The 19,298-nt window shown below is 35.1% G+C and overlaps 1 protein-coding gene across 2 annotated transcripts in view; it reads right to left on the reverse strand.

Annotated features, from left to right (window-relative positions):
- Positions 1–19,298, reverse strand: part of LOC111414285 (sperm-tail PG-rich repeat-containing protein 2-like) — a 79,249-nt gene that overhangs the window by 7,421 nt on the left and 52,530 nt on the right. For both annotated transcript variants that reach the window (XM_071196262.1, XM_071196263.1), the window contains 8 exons: positions 18,741–19,274; positions 16,600–16,700; positions 16,247–16,540; positions 15,969–16,193; positions 15,669–15,906; positions 15,358–15,608; positions 8,745–8,883; positions 8,353–8,465 (listed from right to left, as the gene is read on the reverse strand). In XM_071196262.1, the coding sequence (XP_071052363.1) occupies positions 8,353–8,465; positions 8,745–8,883; positions 15,358–15,608; positions 15,669–15,906; positions 15,969–16,193; positions 16,247–16,540; positions 16,600–16,700; positions 18,741–18,843 (1,464 nt within the window). In that variant the 5' untranslated portion in view covers positions 18,844–19,274. The remainder of the gene's footprint in view (positions 1–8,352; positions 8,466–8,744; positions 8,884–15,357; positions 15,609–15,668; positions 15,907–15,968; positions 16,194–16,246; positions 16,541–16,599; positions 16,701–18,740; positions 19,275–19,298) is intronic.

Consider the following 19,298-nt stretch of genomic DNA (forward strand, 5'->3'; position numbering starts at 1 on the left):
TATCGCCGTCTTAAATTAAAGCGCACTCTGCGGAGACCATTGATCTCAGTTCGAAGTTGATCAAATGAATCAACAATTCGCAACCTCAGTTGATCAAGTGAAGTTATTTCAACGCAGTAAACTAGCGATTTAACGCGTTCCCATAAATAAAAATCTACAGGTGTAAGATCCGGCGATTGGGGGGCCAACTTATGGGTGCACCTACTCCTCGTTCAATCCACCGTCCCGGAAAACGTTCCCTCAGAAATTCTTGGACAGCCTGTGTGTTATGCGCAGGAGCACCATCATGCATATACCACATTGCTTGCCTTGTGTTTAAAAGAACATCATCTCAAAAATCATCTAATTTCTCTAAATGTCGCCTGTATGTATGTCCATCCAGCCTTGATGGTAAGAAAACGAGTCCAATAATTACATCGCCCACAATGCCAGTCCAAACGTTATGAGAAAATCTCCATTGTGATTTCCTTAAATTTTTCTTAAATCTTGGATTTTCGTCTGCCCAACTATGTAAATTTCTCAAATTGATGATTCCATCTTTAGAATTCATCTGTAAAAAGTACTTTTTCTAAAAACTGATCATCAATTTGGATTTTGTGCTGCATTCTTTGGCAATATGCCAAATGCGCAGACTGGCCAATTGCCCACTGCGACTGCAATATGCATTGACATTGCCCTAATGTCAAAATCATGTCAGTTTGTTCACTAAATGTGTAACTCTCCATTTTGAACACTTAAATTTAATAATAACTAACTAACAGAACTATCGTTTATGTTTAAACGACATAAGCAAGTTGACAGCAAGTTGTTTTTTTTAATTGCCATGGCCAACCTTGACTTTTTCGAAGACTTCGTTTTTTAGTGTTACCATTGAAATTGAAGCTTAATATTTTCGCGTATAACTCGAAAACAGTCAATGTTATCAAAATTTTCAAAGAGTGATAAAAGTTTGTAAAATAAATTTTCTATTAAAAAGTACAAAAATAAATGTAGGGTTACGAGCGAACAAATTTTAGGGACAGCCTGTATAGCATGGTTGCCGCCGCCCGATCAAAATTGGTTCAATGATTTTGCTTGATATTTGTTTACCCTCTACCAAATTTCAACGCTCTATCATAAATGGTATTAAAAATATTTAGAAAAATGTGTTAAAATTTCTGAACTTTGATGGCCCATATCTTGGCCATTTGAAGACTTTTATAATAACTTTTTTTCACGAATCGTCATCATTTTTGCTCTACTATATGAGGTTAATTTTATGCCCCCAGTCACCGGAACACCCTGTATAACAGAGAACAATTGCGAAATAATGTACATAATATCAGCGTTATTGTTACCTTTGTCGTAGTTTGATATAAATTGAACGAATTTCGCGTGACGGTTCTGAAATTGAAAACGACATCGGAAACCGCCCCACAGAATGAAGCAATATCAATTAAACTGATAGTCTCATATAGAGCAGGGATATCAGAGCCAGCGCATAGCTGGGTTAGCAGCTATCTCTCGCATGCCAGAAGTAATGTCGACGAAGCATCCCAATCGTACAAGCATTTGTCGAATGCAAAACTGAATTCTCTTTGTAAAAATCTAAAGTTTATTTGCACCTCTTTGATTATTTCGGGATAATGATCTTTTTTACGTTTTTGTTAGGTTGGGTAACTACATCTCAGTTGAAATTGCTTCAAACATTATGTCGGATAATTTGATAACGTTCCAAGGCCGGAAAGGATATAGGATGTAGGATACAGGACACGTTAAGCTAACGGCAACGATGCCCTAGTGGCAAAATAAGCGCAGTAAGCCGACGCCGTCGTCGTCGCCGTAGCCGCCAGGCGAACTATAAAGTTTAACAGCGCCACTTCGATGGTCGCTAAGTGCATTTCCGGCCGGATAAAATCAATCGCCGTTTCCGATTTGCCGGCCCAATCAAATCAACACGCTCCCCGAGGGTCGGTCGGCATTTGGGAATTAAAATTGTCCGCGGCCGACGGAATTCGCTCGCCAATTTGCTAAAACTCTGTTTACGTGTTTACCGAATACGATTTTGACATACGTACATTTCTACGATCCATAAATAAGAGGATTATACATTTAACTGAATCCTATCAAACGTATTTTCGATATATTTACAAATAACATTTCGATAAGTAAATTCAACAAAATGTAGCATTTAAAAGTTATTCATCTTTTTCAATTATTTCGGCTAATCCGGTGGCGTGTAGATCCGTTTGAAATTCGTGCACTAATGAGAGCAAATATAACAACATAACTTCGCGGAGTTAGCGGTGGCAGTTTAACTCGCACAAGACGGGCACCGTAGTTGTGTCTTTGCTTCATTTGCCATCTCCGAGAACTAACTAAGTAGTAAAGTCAACAGCGCCCCTTGGGAACATTAATACGCGGTGGCCTGAGGGCCGCAGTCCTCTCCGCACCGCGTATTTTGGTTAGACAGCCGGGGTTTTGCTCCAAGGCTAACACTTAGGACGTGTTCCAACTTGCGCGATGCCGAATTCACAACCACATTAAAACCAAATCACCAATTAATTAAGGTGTTACATCTTGTAATCGGTTTGTACTACATTAATCATATTAATTAATAAATAATTTTTGTGTTACATGATGTTGAAATTCAATTCAATTACGTGTATCTTTCAAATTTATTACTAAAAATATCCGACGTCGGGATTTACAATATTTGTTAAATTGACGGTATCCGGTTATTAATTGTCGATGGATAAATCACCTGCCTAAATTTATTATTTTTCAGCTCGCCGGTTTTATTGATTTTACCATGTAGTAGAGTGCTGTCGAATAATATTGTAGTTGAAATTGGATCGTGGATGTATGTTTATTCATGGAAGTGTTGGAAGTAATCAAAATTAATGGAAAATGTTGATTGAAATTTATATTTAAACTTTTTTAAGTATTTTAAAATTAATTATAACTCAAAGAAACTGTTACCAACCAGTTTCCATATGTTGAATTTGAATGTCTTAAATTTCTTAGGAAGTTGAAATGATGGGTGAAAGTGTCTCGGATGCAGCATGGGGTGTTGATTTCTGAATTGTACAAAACTCTGAGAAATGCTCAGTCTACTCAAGAGGCACCAACTAATCTTACCTCCACGTCCTCATTTCTGCAGCTAAGAGAGTTAGGTTGGGTTGGGTTGAAATAAATAAAGAATAGACGAAAAACTCACGCAAACGAGAACAAGAATGTAAACCACGTCATAGCCGAAAAAATGAGGAGCTTTACGTACTTGGGAGTCAAACTCAATACAGAAGGACTGGAGGAACGAGAAATACAAAATAGAACATCGACCAAAACTGTATATAGACACTCAAAAATAGTATGCTATGGATGCAAGACGTGGGTAAGACAGAAATCGCAAAGAATTTGCAACAAAAATATTCAGGAAAATCTTTGATTATTGCACTAGCACTATCACTAACACAGTAGTAGGTAGCGTTAGTTAACATAAGATATCACTATGTTGCATATTTTTATTGAATTAAAACTAGAACTAACACTAGACCTAGAACTAGAAAGTATCAGGTTTAACCGTGCGTCTGAAGACTGAAGATTTTTATCAAACTCAATCTATACTCCTGATCTTTGGATGTAATTTTATTACACTATATTCCTATGAAACTCAATGTATTCTGATGGCCTATGAATGTTTTCTTATAGTTTCTGATATATGATCACATTTAGCATAATATGATAATCTTCCAATGATATTTTACGACTTTCAGTACATTTTTATTAAACTCAATGTATATTGATGATCTTTGGATGTAATTTTACATATATGGATTATCAACCTGTGATATATGACCACTTTCAACATATCATGACGATGTTGCAACGATTTCTAAAGATTTTCACTATATTCCTATGAAACTCAATGTATTCTGATTACCTATGAATGTTTTCTTATAGGTTCTGATCATCAACCTATGATATGTGATTACATTTAGCATAATATGATGATATTTTACGATTTTCAGTATATTTTGATCAACCTCAATGTATACTGATGATCTTTGGATCTAATTTTAGATATATTGATTATCAACGTGTAGTATATGACCACTTTTAACATATTATAATGATGTTACAATGATTTCTAAAGATTTTCGCTATATTTCTATGAAACTCAATGTATTCTGATAGCCTATGAATGTTTTCTTATAGTTTTTGATCATCAACCTATGATATATGATCACATTTAGCATAATATGATGATCTTCCAATGATATTTCACGACTTTCAGTATATTTTTATCAAACTCAATGTATACTGATGATTTTTGGATGTAATTTTAGATATATTGATTGTCAACGTGTGATATATGATCACTTTCAACATATTATGACGATGTTGCAATGATTTCTAAAGATTTCAACTAAATTCCTATGGAACTCAATGTATTCTAATCGCCTATGAATGATTTCTTATAGATTCTGATTATCAACCTATGATATATGATGATATTTAGCATACTATGATGATCTTCCATTGATATTTTACGATTTTCAGTATATTTTGATCAACCGCAATGTATACTAATGATCTTTGGATCTAATTTTAGATATATTGATTATCAACCTGTAGTATATGACCACTTTTAACATATTATAATGATGTTACAATGATTTCTAAAGATTTTCACTACATTTCTATGAAACTCAATGTATTCTGATAGCCTATGAATGTTTTCTTATAGTTTCTGATCATCAACCTATGATATATGATCACATTTAGCATAATATGATAATCTTCCAATGATATTTTACGACTTTCAGTACATTTTTATTAAACTCAATGTATACTGATGATCTTTGGATGTAATTTTACATATATGGATTATCAACCTGTGATATATGACCACTTTCAACATATCATGACGATGTTGCAATGATTTCTAAAGATTTTCACTATATTCCTATGAAACTCAATGTATTCTGATGACCTATGAATGTTTTCTTATAGGTTCTGATCATCAACCTATGATATGTGATTACATTTAGCATAATATGATGATCTTCCAATGATATTTTACGATTTTCAGTATATTTTGATCAACCTCAATGTACACTGATGATCTTTGGATCTAATTTTAGATATATTGATTATCAACGTGTAGTATATGACCACTTTTAACATATAATAATGATGTTACAATGATATCTAAAGATTTTCACTATATTTCTATGAAACTCAATGTATTCTGATGGCCTATGAATGTTTTCTTATAGTTTCTGATCATCAACCTATGACATATGATCACATTTAGCATAATAAGATGATCTTCCAATGATATTTTACGATTTTCAGTATATTTTTATCAAACTCAATGTATACTGATGATCTTTGGATGTAATTTTAGAGATATTGATTGTCAACCTGTAGTATATGACCACTTTCAACATATTATGACGATGTTGCAATGATTTCTGAAGATTTCAACTAAATTTTATGGAACTCAATGTATTCTAATGGCCTATGAACGATTTCTTATAGTTTCTGATCATCAACCTATGATATATGATTACATTTAGCATAATATGATGATCTTCCAATGATATTTCACGACTTTCAGTATATTTTTATCAAACTCAATGTATACTGATGATCTTTGGATATAATTTTAGATATATTGATTGTCAATTTGTAATATATGGCCACTTTCAACATATTATGACGATGTTGCAATGATTTCTAAAGATTTCAACTAAATTTCTATGGAACTCAATGTACTCTAATCGCCTATGAATGATTTCTTATAGTTTCTGATCATCAACCTGTGATATACGATGATATTTAGCATAATATGATGATCTTCCAATGATATTTGACGATTTTCAGTATATCTTGATCAACCTCAATGTATACTAATGATCTTTGGATCTAATTTTAGATATATTGATTATCAACGTGTAGTATATGACCACTTTCATGTGGCATAATATGATAATCTTCCAATGATATTTTACGACTTTCAGTACATTTTTATTAAACTCAATGTATACTGATGATTTTTGGATGTAATTTTAGATATATTGATTGTCAACCTGTGATATATGATCACTTTCAATATATTATGACGATGTTGCAATGATTTCTAAAGATTTCAACTAAATTTTATGGAACTCAATGTATTCTAATGGCCTATGAATGATTTCTTATAGTTTTTGATCATCAACCTATGATATATGATCACATTTAGCATAATATGATGATCTTCCATTGATATTTTACGATTTTCAGTATATTTTGATCAACCTCAATGTATACTAATGATCTTTGGATCTAATTTTAGATATATTAATTATCAACCTGTAGTATATGACCACTTTTAACATATTATAATGATGTTACAATGATTTCTAAAGATTTCAACTAAATTTTATGGAATTCAATGTATTCTAATGGCCTATGAATGATTTCTTATAGTTTCTGATCATCAACCTATGATATATGATTACATTTAGCATAATATGATGATGTTCCAATGACATTTCATGATTTTCAGTATTGATTGTGATATATGACCACTTTCAACATATTATGACGATGTTGCAATGATTTCTAAAGATTTCAACTAAATTCCTATGGAACTCAATGTATTCTAATCGCCTATGAATGATTTCTTATAGTTTCTGATCATTAACCTGTGATATATGATGATATTTAGCGTAATATGATGATCTTCCAATGATATTTTACGATTTTCAGTATATTTTGATCAACCTCAATATATACCGATGATCTTTGGACGTAATTTTAGATATATTGATTATCAACCTGTAGTATTTGACCACTTTCAACATATTATGACGATGTTGCAATGATTTCTAAAGATTTCAACTAAATTTTATGGAACTCAATGTATTCTAATGGCCTATGAATGATTTCTTATAGTTTCTGATCATCAACCTATGATATATGATCACATTTAGCATAATATGATGATGTTCCAATGACATTTCATGATTTTCAGTATATTCCTATAGTACTTAATATATTCCAGTGATCTCTGGATGACTTCTAACCAAAACGTACCAACTAATCTCACCTCCACGTCCTCATTTCTGCAGCCAACAGAGTTAGGTTGGGTTGGGTTGAAATAAATAAAGAATAGACGAAGAACTCATGCAAACGAGAACAAGAAGGAATGTAAACCACGTCATAGCCGAACAAATGAGGAGCTTTACGTACTTGGGACTATCACTAGAACTAACACAAGACCTAAAACTAGAATCATTCCGGTTTAGCCGTCTTGAGAGACGTGTCTAGTGTTATTTCTAGTTTTACATTAGCACTATCACTAGAACTATCACAAGACCTAGAAATGAGTGGGAGTTGTAACAAGCATTTTTACTTGAAATATAGACATTAAATATACATGAACTCGGGAATAATCCAGAAACTCCATGGGGATGGATAGTTCAACGGTGCGTGGAACGGACGCTTTGGCGTCGGTTGTAGAAGTCGCGTAATTTATAGAAGTGGACCATCGCAATGACAAATGCGAACGCCGATAGCAGAAGCTGCAGCCGTAGCTCTCGAGTAGGCAAAAATGAGGGGGACCAGGGGCAATTATCCTTGAGCCGGGAGATCCTCGAGAGGACGTCGAATTAATTCGGGCCTAGTTTACAATTTCTGTCGGAACACGACGGCGATTTTCCCGTCGCTTCGTCCTAGATCTATTACGCCCGGGATAAATTGGAATCTCTTTGAGATCCTTCAAGATCCGGAGTCGGCGGACTCGTTATGTTTTAATCTTTAAGCCGCCTCTTTGATCCGGCTCCGGTCTATTATACGTCGGCCGCGATCGATCTAAGACCCCGGGAAATCCAGAAAAGTCCCTTTTTCGGAGAAACGAGAGGACGCGTGATCCGGAGCCATATATCAAATGTCACCTTCACTCCGACGACGTCTCGAGGGCCCCCCATCTGATGAAACGTTCGCAAATTAGAAACCGCGCTACTCCCACGGATTCACTCTCCTAAAACAAGTACCGTAATCCCCATGAAAAGCTTTCGAAGGGGGCTTTGCATATCCTTGTATACCACCCCCGAACCGACTTTTAGGGTGAGATTTTAGGTGAGGAAAGGGGTGGGTCCAACTAAAATTTAAAAATCGTTTCGAACGCGTAAATCACGCTTAACCGAATTACGTTCACACCATAAATAGACTGTATATCACAGGTTAAGCCACTGTAATAATTGGTCGTGAGTCACGCGATCAAGAACACGAGCAAAAATTACGCCTCCTCTAATTGATTTAAAACGAATGTTTTCAACCTCTCAATTCTTCAATTATTAGAGAAAAAAATTGACTTACCGTGTACGCTCCAGGTCCGGGTAAATCTTCGAATTTTTCACGAAACCGCATAGCAGTACCGAAAGACTTTCCGTGTCCGTACATATCGCCTTGTTTGTTATAGTCCGCAGGCCCTGCAACGAAAACAATGAAAGATAACAAAAATCGATGTGTCAAGGCGTAAAACAAAACCGCTCGCTAACTAAGCGGTCCTGTTTGTTTTCAATTCCGCTTCAAGCCGTCTTCGGGCTGCGCTTCCGGCTCGTTTGCTCCCTGAAATGCTGAAAGAGCCGGCAAACACGATTACCAACGTCGATTCGTAGCCCCAATTACGCCAAAAACATACGCTAATTGGACGTCAGCTACAGAAACAATTAAAATTTTAATTCTAACATCAATTAAAGTATGATTACCTAATTTACTAACGGATTTTACGCCGGGACATTTCTCGCCAGTCGTTAAAAATGGGACGTTTTTAACATTGTACGATGATTTCTTGTGAATCTTGTTATACGAATTTGTAATGTTGTAGGAAGCTGGTCCTGCATCATACTGAAAACAAAAAGAAATGTATTGATAATAAAATTTTACGGAGAAAAATTACCCGCGAGAAGTGGTGGTATAAGTAGATGTGTTTCTTATGTAAATTGCAACAGTACCCGGTTAATGAATAGGGTATGGTGTGTGGAAAATGTGCGCTTGATTTACACAGAACGAAATTTTATGCAGCTCGCCCTATAAATCGTTACTTGAGCACCGTTTGGTGTTGAACGCAAACTTTCTTAACTTGTTGTATAATATTGTATCAGATTACCCTTACTATACTTTAAATATTTTAGATTACATTTTAAACATTACATAACATTTAACACAAGCAATGATATGATAAAATAATAAAACATACAATGTTTTTAGTTTCATATAAAATTTAAATGTCCTCGGTACCGGTTTCATCCTTTAAACAGTCATCATCAGCCGAATTTACATTGAAATTATACTATTCAATTTTAACACTTTATAAACTTCATAAAGTAACGGAAGCTAACTAATTTTTAAGATATATAATGTATGTTTTATCACTTTTTAATGTGAATATTTACAAAAATTTAAGTTTTAATAAATAAACTTGCTTGTTGTATTAAAAATAACAAAATTACAAAGTTTAATGATTTTCCATTCATTTGACATAGAAAAATAGCAGTAGCAATGCGTAACCATGGTAACCAGTATTTTATTAACATAAGACAATGATTAATTTTTGATATCTCAAACAGTTGGTTGCCATGGTTACGCATGGCTACTGCTACTTTTCTCTCTGAAATGAATGGTCCTCTTTCGCTATTTGAAAAATATATCGATGACGTCATTACTCGTTTAAAAATGGCGGAAAAGATTTAAAATCCATACCAAATAATTGTAAAAAAATTTAACAAAAAAAATCCAGAAGAGGTACATCGGGTGAGCTGGCTCATCGGAAATACCTTTGGAGAGAAGTCTAAAAGGTTCCGACATTTCTCCGCCTTTGTCAATTTGATAATAGAATAACAGGTAAAACTAAATTTGCATAAAAACTGCTTGGCAACAAATTCTGAATTCATTCCATCGTTTTACAGTAAGACAAAGTGTTTAAATTAAGTCATTAAATCATAGATACTCTAAGTGTGGCAGAAAAAGTCTAAATGATTTTTATTTATGGAGTAAGTGGCAGAAAAGTTGCTGACAGTATAGCTTTGTATCGAGATACTGATCGAAATACGCCTTCGAGAAGTACCTTTTACAGAGTAGTGAATGATTTCACTAACACTGGAAATGTGGAACCAAGAAAAAGAACTCGGCGAGCAACTGTAACTACAGAAGAAAAGCAAATTGCGGTGTTAGTTAGCATTGAGGTAAATCTTTAAGTTAGCACTCAACGAGTTGCAATTGACGCCGGAATATCGAAGACCAGCATTTTAAGAATATTAAAGCGCAACAAGTGTCACCCATACCACATTTCATTGCATCAACAGCTTTATAGAGGTGATTTTGAAAATCGATTAATATTTTGTCAATGGGCATAAGAACGAATGCGATTGGACGTCAATTTCTCATGATTTTCCATCCATTTGAGATAGAAAGATAGCAGTAGCAATGCGTAACCATGATAACCAGTTGCTTCAGATATTTTATTAACACTCCAATAGTCGCATGTCATCAAGAGATGACGTAGACAATCTGCCTGGACTAACCAGTTAATACTTTTGCATGCATTGAATAGTCATCTTAGAGATGACATTAGAGATGAGGTCCGGAGATCTGAAACATTTGGTTGCCATGGTTACGCATGGTTACTAATATTTTTCTATTTGAAATGAATGGTCCTGAAATGAATGAAAAAAGTCCTCTTTCATATTCTGTAATAGAAATGTAGTAAATAATTGTAAAAAAAATTAAATCTTTAGACTCGTCTCAGCGATTTTGCCATAAACTATTTTTAGTTGTAAATCTCCTCTAGCAGACATTTGTTCAAAAAATCAGAAAACACTCGATTTTTGGGACATCAATTTAGGATTCAGAACATGCTTAAGTAACATGATGGAGTATGTTTTGGTGCCTAGAACGGCGGTTTAGATCCTTTGGTCACTTTACTATGGCACATTAACTTTTCGAAATTTGGAAGTACCATAACTTTGGTTTATATTTTATTACTCACAATCAGTCGTCTTTGGCATTTCATTTTACATCTTTTATATCCCATATGTCCTATACCTAACATTAATGGTGTGGGAAATAATTAGGGTTTTTCGAAAAATGCACACATCATATCGATATTTAACCTAGTGTGTGCTTAAGCAACATAAGTATCTTCTGAATCCTAAAATGATATCCCAAAAATCGAGTGTTCTCTGATTTTTTGAACAAATGTCTGCTGGAGTAGATTTTTCTAGAAAAATTCGAATAGCTCGAGAACGACCGAATCAAATTACAAAATGTAAAGTTATTCATAAACCTTGAAAACAGACAAATCCAAATATATAAAAATATATAGGATGTTCCATTTAAAAAAATAAAGTAGGTGGCGACTTCCTGTATAACCGAAAGTGTTAGAAATATGAAAATATTTTAGTCGAAGAGAACGCAATTGATAATACTTAAATCTGAATTCTCAAATTTGTATTTTACCCAGAGCCCCAGAAACGTCTAATGATCGGTCTCGCTGAGACAGCCTGTATAATCAATGATGGACAAAATATTTAGTCACACCAACTTTTAGAAAATGTTGTTGCAACATGATTCAGGAAAGACCGAAAGGGAGATGAAGAACAAGTCAATTAAATTTTTTTCACTATATCTAGAACTGACACTAGACCTAGAACTAAAAACATTCAGGTTTAGCTGTCTTAAAAGATTTATGTCTAAATCCGGAACTTTCTAGTTTTAGGTGTAGTATTAATTCTAGAATTAGTGTTGGTTTTAGTGCCAGAACTAAAACTAGAACTAACACTAGACCTAGAACTAGAAACATTCGAGTTTAGCCGTCTTTAGAGACGTGCGGCTAAACCCAAATGATTCTAGTTCTAGGTATAGTGTTAGTTCTACATAGTAACAGTGCTAGTGCAAAACTAGAACTAACAGAAGACCTAGAACTAGAAACATTCGGGTTTAGCCGCACGTCTCTCAAGACGGCTAAACACGAATGATTCTAGTTCTAGATCTTCTGTTAGTTCTACTAACAGTGCCAGGGTAAAACTAAAACTAACACTAGACCGAAATCTAGAAACATTCGGGTTTAGCCGCACGTCTCTCGAGACGGCTAAACCCGAATGATTCTAGTTTTAGGTCTTGTGTTAGTTCTACTAAAAGTGTAAAACTAGAACTAACACTAGACCTAGAACTAGAAACATTCTAGTTTTAATTGTTATTTAGCGCTTGATTGTTGTATATTTTCATTGAACTAAAAGTAGAACTAACATAAGACCTATAACTAGAAACATTCGGGTTTAGCCGTCTTAACCCTTAAGTAGTCGCTATGACTTTTTTTACACAGGTGGTCGCTTGGCGTATTTTATAGGCCATTAAAAAAAATATGATACAAGTTCGAATTTGATTATTTATTTTCATTTAAAAATGAAACAATACATGTATTTGGTCTCTTGATATTTTTATTCTAGTTAAAAAAATATAATAATTATTTTGGCCTCTAAACTAAAATACAAAACACAAAATAAACCTAAACTACAAGAACAAAATGAAAATTAATAGAGCTAATAATTTTGTTAACTTTCACTATCTTCATTAGAATTACATTCTAAACAGATATGTGTAGTGACAACATGTTCTTTACACGCTGGTCTATTGCAGTTATTACTTTTTTGGTAGTGGTTCTGTTTTTTTTTTACCACACTGCACGCACCTGCCCTTTGATTTTTCATCTTGATTCTGTTCTGGAGCTTCTATTTGAGGTTGATATTGTTTTAGAAACTGCTTTACATCAACAGATAAATTCTGAATGGTTGATCTCGTTATCAAATGAGGTTTCATGAGTGACATTGATAAATTTTTTAGAAAAGTTAGCCTGTCTTCTGGGTTGGGTTGAAATGCGTTAAAAACTATATTTGAATTTATTTCTGCAATGTTCAAAATCTGCTAGAAAATAACTAGTGGCCATCGTCTAGTTCGTTTCTGCACGGTGTAGTTGGCACACATCTGATCAACCGTATCGACCCCTCCTTTTGTTGAATTGTAGAACAAAATCATATCTGGTTTTTGGGTATCAGGATCAATGGAATCATCGTTGTGCATGGTCGACAAAAGAATAACAGCTTTATTTTTCTTAGGGCAAAATGATACTAGAGTTGTTTCCTTGGTGAAAGCGAATACTGATGAATTTATCTTCCTATTCTTTGTTGGAAGTAGATCTGGTGGAATCTCTCGTTTATTTCCTTTCAGTGTCCCTACGAGTGTTATTTTGTTCTCGAGCAACTTTTTTGCCAAGGGAAAACTTGTATACCAGTTATCTGTTGTTAGATTCCTGTTTTTGTTTTCAAATGGTTTTACCAATCTTAGGACAATGTCAGTGGGCGAATTTGAAGCTTCGAAAGGCCCTGCTGGTTGTTTACCACAATAAATTTCTAAATTTGATACATAAAACATCTTCGAATCGGCAAGGGCAAAAACTTTTATTCCATATTTTGCCGGCTTATTACGAATATATTGAATAAAACTGCATCGTCCACGGAATGGAATAAGCATCTCATCTATAGTTAGACGATCACCAGGACAATAGTTATTCTTACAGTTCTGTACAAAGTCTTCATATAGTTCCCTTATAGCAGCCAGTTTGTCAGTGGATTTTCTTTGCGGCCTATCGTTTTTGTCATCGAATCTCAATAACCTGAGTAGAAACAAAAACCTTCTATACCCCATACATGCTTGAAAAATAAGGATTCCAGAGCCGTCTGTTACCCAAATTTCTCTGAAGTTAGTGTGACTCAGTTTTTTCAACCCTGCTAGTAAAAGCATACCAAAAAGCGCTAAAATCTCTTCTTTACTTGTTTCTTTTGCATCTCTCTCCCTTGTAAAGTTCTCTTAATAGATATAACACTAGACCTAAATGTTGATTTCAAAATTGAGTAGTCTTAACTTTTAGCATAAATTTAATAGTAATGTTAAAACATAACATAATAGTTCCAACATATCCCCGTTCACTTTATAAACTAAATGTATCGTAATATTGTCGGTACTTAATTAGTTTATAACCCGTCCGTTATAATCCTACTCGAAAAACCGGTCCCTCCGGTATAACAACTCCGGTGATAATCCCTAACGGCGAAATCCGTACGACCGCAACCGCCCGAATATTACTGTTGGGAGGCGTCGCCGTCGACATAAAGTCGAGACGGCCGCGATGGCAAAAACAATCGCGTTTACGGCGCCGCCCTAAAACAATTGAAACACGTAACTGCCTGCGGGAACTTGAACGGTCCGCATAATCCGGTGGCACGGACGTAAATATCGGACAAGTAGCCGACTGACAACGTTAACGTTTAACGTTCACCCTCCCGCTACTGCCACCGCCGTTTGCAGAGGGCGCCCCAGTTAATTGAAATATATTGTCTAAGCGTTGATTGTTTACCCGGTCGCGCAGCAAGCTGCGATTCCAACATTATGGGTTTGGATGTCGCCAACACGAAGTACGTATTGAATGGATATGTGTGTAGGGGAAAACTGGTGAAAATCGAAAGTTTATGGTCTTCGAATTGAATTGCGTTTAGGGGAACGATTCGAAAATCACGTTATTTATAAATAACAAGACACTCGATTATTTATGGAATGAAATGACGACGAAAATAATTCTCACAAGTTACTTTCGTGCAAACCTTTATTACCGTCGACCGTGATGTATGAGAGGTGGCCAATAAATCAATGTTTTTCGATGTTTTTCGGCGTTCCATTACCGGTATTGGACATTAAAATTGATCATACCGGTGTTTCATCAATCAAAAATAAATCAACACGCAACCACACTGAAACCCGCAACCCACTAACTAACTCATCGTTCTATTCATCCGTGTATATAAATCAAATTTACACAACAAGAAATGTTTCTGACAATGTTTACCAACTACACGTGCGCGTAATCGGAACAGAATTCGGCTTAAACCTTCATCACTTATGTGTGTGTTTGTGTTTAAATTGTTTCTCACGGGGGAACATTTTTCATTTAACGGTGCCGTTAAAATCGGCCTTTCTCTTGAAATCATTAAACTGGATATTGGTTCGGTCCGAGGAGGATAACGATTAACGCACCAATGAAAAATCACTCTTCTCTAAGACCCCCATGATAAAATATGCGCGGAATAAATTCGCCATTCATCTTGCTTCAGTTCAATTAGCAACGTGAAAGGGCAGAGCAATTCTCCTCGAAAGCTTCGAGGATTTCTGCCAACGAGCAACGGGGACTTTATTAAGATGTATCGTTGTCAAGGAAGAATCGTGCTTAAATAATTATGTAATGAGATGATTAAAAAAAAACTAAATAATTACCGAACTCTCTAATTGTTTAAACCTGCGAGATGTAGATCTAAAATTACAACCAGAGGCTTCTTCTGGAAATTTAGGGTGTGGTTGTACGTCGTAATCAGCAGCACTTGGCATATCATAACTATCATGCGAAGCGAATCCCATTTTTCTTTCTGCACTATTATTGAATGGAACTTGAACAATTCCAAAGTATTGTCGTTTTTTTGCAATTTTATCTTGAATGGTTCCTTGAGTTATGTTGTAATCAGCAGCACCTATTTAAAATAAAAATTTGTATAAACTAAATATAACTGTTTAATAATAATATTAAATACATGGAGATTGAGTGACTTTGTCAACAAATCTTGGCGCATCAACTCCAAATGGGGTTTTACTAGAACGAACCCTTTTCTTCATGCTTCCAATATCGTAAGTTCCTGGTGCGGGGGTATCAGATACAATATCTTTCCAACGTTTCGATCCTGACACAAAAGGTTGAGGGATAATACTCATACTTTTTTTCTGATTAATGCATGAAATATCCACGTTATACGATCCCGGACCTGGTTGTCCCTATAAATAATAAAATTTTAAATTGTATCGCGCCATCTATTAAGCGGAGTCTTAACACTCGCCTCTTTAATCACTCTCATTTCGATAGCGTCTAGATAACGCGGAACGTAGCTGAATAAGCGCGCCATCTCTCGCACGCGTTCGTCTCTCTCGTTAAATACACCTATTTTGTAAGGGATGTTGTATGACCCAGGTCCAGGAAGACCGTTATCAAAAACCATGTCGCGTCTTGAATACCTTCTAGACCAAGCGCATCCTCTATAATATTCCCCAAAAAACTCACTTTTCTAAAATTACAAATAAAATTAATTCCAAAAATTATTTTTAAAATAATACTCACTTTAACATCATAATATGCCGGCCCTAAAGTTGTATCATGTTCATCAGGGGGATTTTTTACTACCACTCCGTTATCATCGATGTAATATCCATTTTCGTCAATTTTTGTTGGAATTGATGGAACAGTTAATTCTGCTTTAGGAGGAGTACATAAATATAATCTTCCGCGACATGGAGGTCGTGGATCTGGAGCTGGTTGTCGTTTGAGTAACTTGGGATCATAATCGCTTGGTCCTGGACCTAAATCGAAGAAATTCTCTCCTCTTTTAGCCCTATTTCTAAGCGAACTTCCACCCTGGTTAAAACAATTAAAAAAAGATTAATAAAATAAATTAATATATGGATTTATTTAACCTTTATGTGTCGGGGTACAACAATATTGTAATAAGAGTCGCATAAATCACTTTTTTTTTGTTTACTTCTCTCTGTATCACTTAAAAAAGGCGCCAAATTTTCTGGAATTAATAAATTATAGTTAATAATTAATTAAATTAAGAATTATAAGTATTTAGATTAACCGGCGAGACGATAGCAACAAACCGCCCAGCAACAAACTTTTTCCTTTATATTTCCACCTACTTCTAGGTCCCATATCTTCGTTATCTAGAAAGATATGTTTGTCAAGTTTACATATTCGGAAAGAGCTCACCTTGGACTATCTTATTCCGAGTTTTCGTCCGTCAATATCTGTCGACGTCTGTAAAGAAAACGCTGATGAACAGGAGCCTACAGTTGACAACAAACTTTACTTTTGTATTTCCATCTATGTACTTTTCGGACGGATATCTTTGTTACTTATAACGCTAGCGAAAAACTAAGCACACGGTTGGAAAGCTTGGTTGTTTCCTATCTTAAACCGAGTTTTTGTCCGCCGATATGTTGATAATGAGAGCAAGAGCAAGAGCAAGAGCAAGAGCAAGAGCAAGAGCTAAACCACGCTTGGGTCAATAACTCCTTTATATGACGGGGAGAAAACTCTAGAACTATATTCATCTTATGGGAAATTTCCTGCTCTTTTCATCGGTATATAACACATCTCAATCACACGTTTGCACAATCGTTTTTCAGCCCAGCAACAAACTTTCCCCTTGTATTTCCGTCTACTTTTTGGTCCAATATTTTCATTATCTAGAAAAATAGCGAAAAACTAATAACACGGTTGGAAAGTTTGGTCTTTTCATTTAAATCACCTCAAAATTGCCCTACTTTAAGGCCTTGTGCAGCCGTTATCAGAAGGAAATTCAACAAATTCTTATTTCTTAGTCTTATTTCGAGTTTTCATTTACAGACGCCGTCAATATCTGCCGGCGTCTGTAAAAGAAACGCACCTGAAAGACAACCTACAGGTAGCAGAACGCAATCACTTCTTACACTAACTTTCTTATTTGAAGAAGGAAAACTTGTAAGTACGAAGGCTTTCACGGCCGGTGTTAATAAAACTAACACTAGCACTATCACTACAACTAACACTAAACCTAGAACTAGAAACTTTCGGGTTGAGCCGTGCGTTTTTTGAACAAATGTTTGACGTTTCGGGTGCCATGTCGCAACCTTCTTCAGAAAACTAGTTGGAACCCGAAAGTTTCTAGTTCTAGGTCTAGTGTTAGTTCTACTGATAGTGCTAGTGTTAGTTCTAGTTTTAGTTCCTATTATTTCATGTTACACCTATTTTATCAGAATCTGGAACAATTTGAGCAATTTTAGATTCGAATTGTTGAATTGTGTTTTGATGGTTTTTAACTCACAATCAGTGCAATTATCATTCAATTTTCTCCTCGTCATACAAGAGAGTTATTGACCTAAGCGTGGTTTAGCCGCGGCAAAAATTCGTGGTTTAGGTAGTTCTTAGTTAGAAAAAAGGATTGTGCAAACGTGTGATCACGGCGTGTCACACATCGTTGGAAAGAGCAGGAAATTTCCCATAACCTGAATATAGTTGTAGAGTTTTCCCCCGTCAAATTGGAAAGTTATTAGTGCAAGAAATACATGCGTGTTTTCATCGGTAGGGGCTTTTTCAGGTGCGTTTTTCTTACAGACGCTGATAGAAATTGGCAGACGAAAACTCGGAATAAGATAGACCAAGGTCAGCTCTTTCCGAATATGTAAACCATTTATTGAATTTCCGTCTAGTAACGGCTGCACAAGGCCGTGAAGTTTGATAATTTTGAGGTAATTTGAATGCAACGGGATGTTTCTTATTTTTTCTTGCTCTCATTATCAACATATCGACGGACGAAAACTCGGTTTAAGATAGAGAAAAGACCAAGCTTTCCAACCGTGTGCTTAGTTTTTCGCTATCTTTCTAGATAACGAAGATATGGGCCCTAGAAGTAGGTGGAAATATAAAGGAAAAAGTTTGTTGCTGGGCGGTTTGTTGCTATCGTCTCGCCGGTTTTAGATTATAAATTATTTCTAAGATGGAATTTAAGGGTTGCGTTATTATTTATCGAATGTAAAACTATATGTTACTTACTTGTAATTTTCGAAATACGTACGTTTAAATGTTTTGTAGGAATCAAAGAAGTACGTGCTAGGACCTACATTATCAGGAGTTTCACCAACTTTTTGCATAAACTTTCTTTTCTCCAAATTATACATAGTGATTTATTTGATAGCAGGAATAAGCTTATTCGTTTAGGTTGGACAGCTTTCAATTATAATTGACAAGATAGGACATTTCATTTCAGTCAACGGTCAGTTTTAATTTTTTTTCATTAAAGTTATCCTATTAATTGTGATGGCAATTCAAATAGCTCCATTTTCTTACTATGTTAGTTCTCACTGGTAGTCCTCATGCTATTAAGTTGTCTTCTAAAATCCCAAAAATCCCTAACCTTTTGGCACTAATACGAAAACATTTAGACAACAATTCAGTAACTGCCAAAATGCATCTTTTCGTACATCCATCACTGCTCTTCGACCAATACAAGTCCCATCATACTGGGTCTTTTCGAAGCAGGGGCACAACTTTGATTCTATATTTGTTGTGTAATCCATTTATATATATTTTTTTTTTGGGAATAATTGCGCTATAAGAGATAGTATGGTTAGTT

The sequence above is a fragment of the Onthophagus taurus genome, chromosome 6, assembly GCF_036711975.1.
Source record: "Onthophagus taurus isolate NC chromosome 6, IU_Otau_3.0, whole genome shotgun sequence".
NCBI lineage: Eukaryota > Metazoa > Arthropoda > Insecta > Coleoptera > Scarabaeidae > Onthophagus > Onthophagus taurus.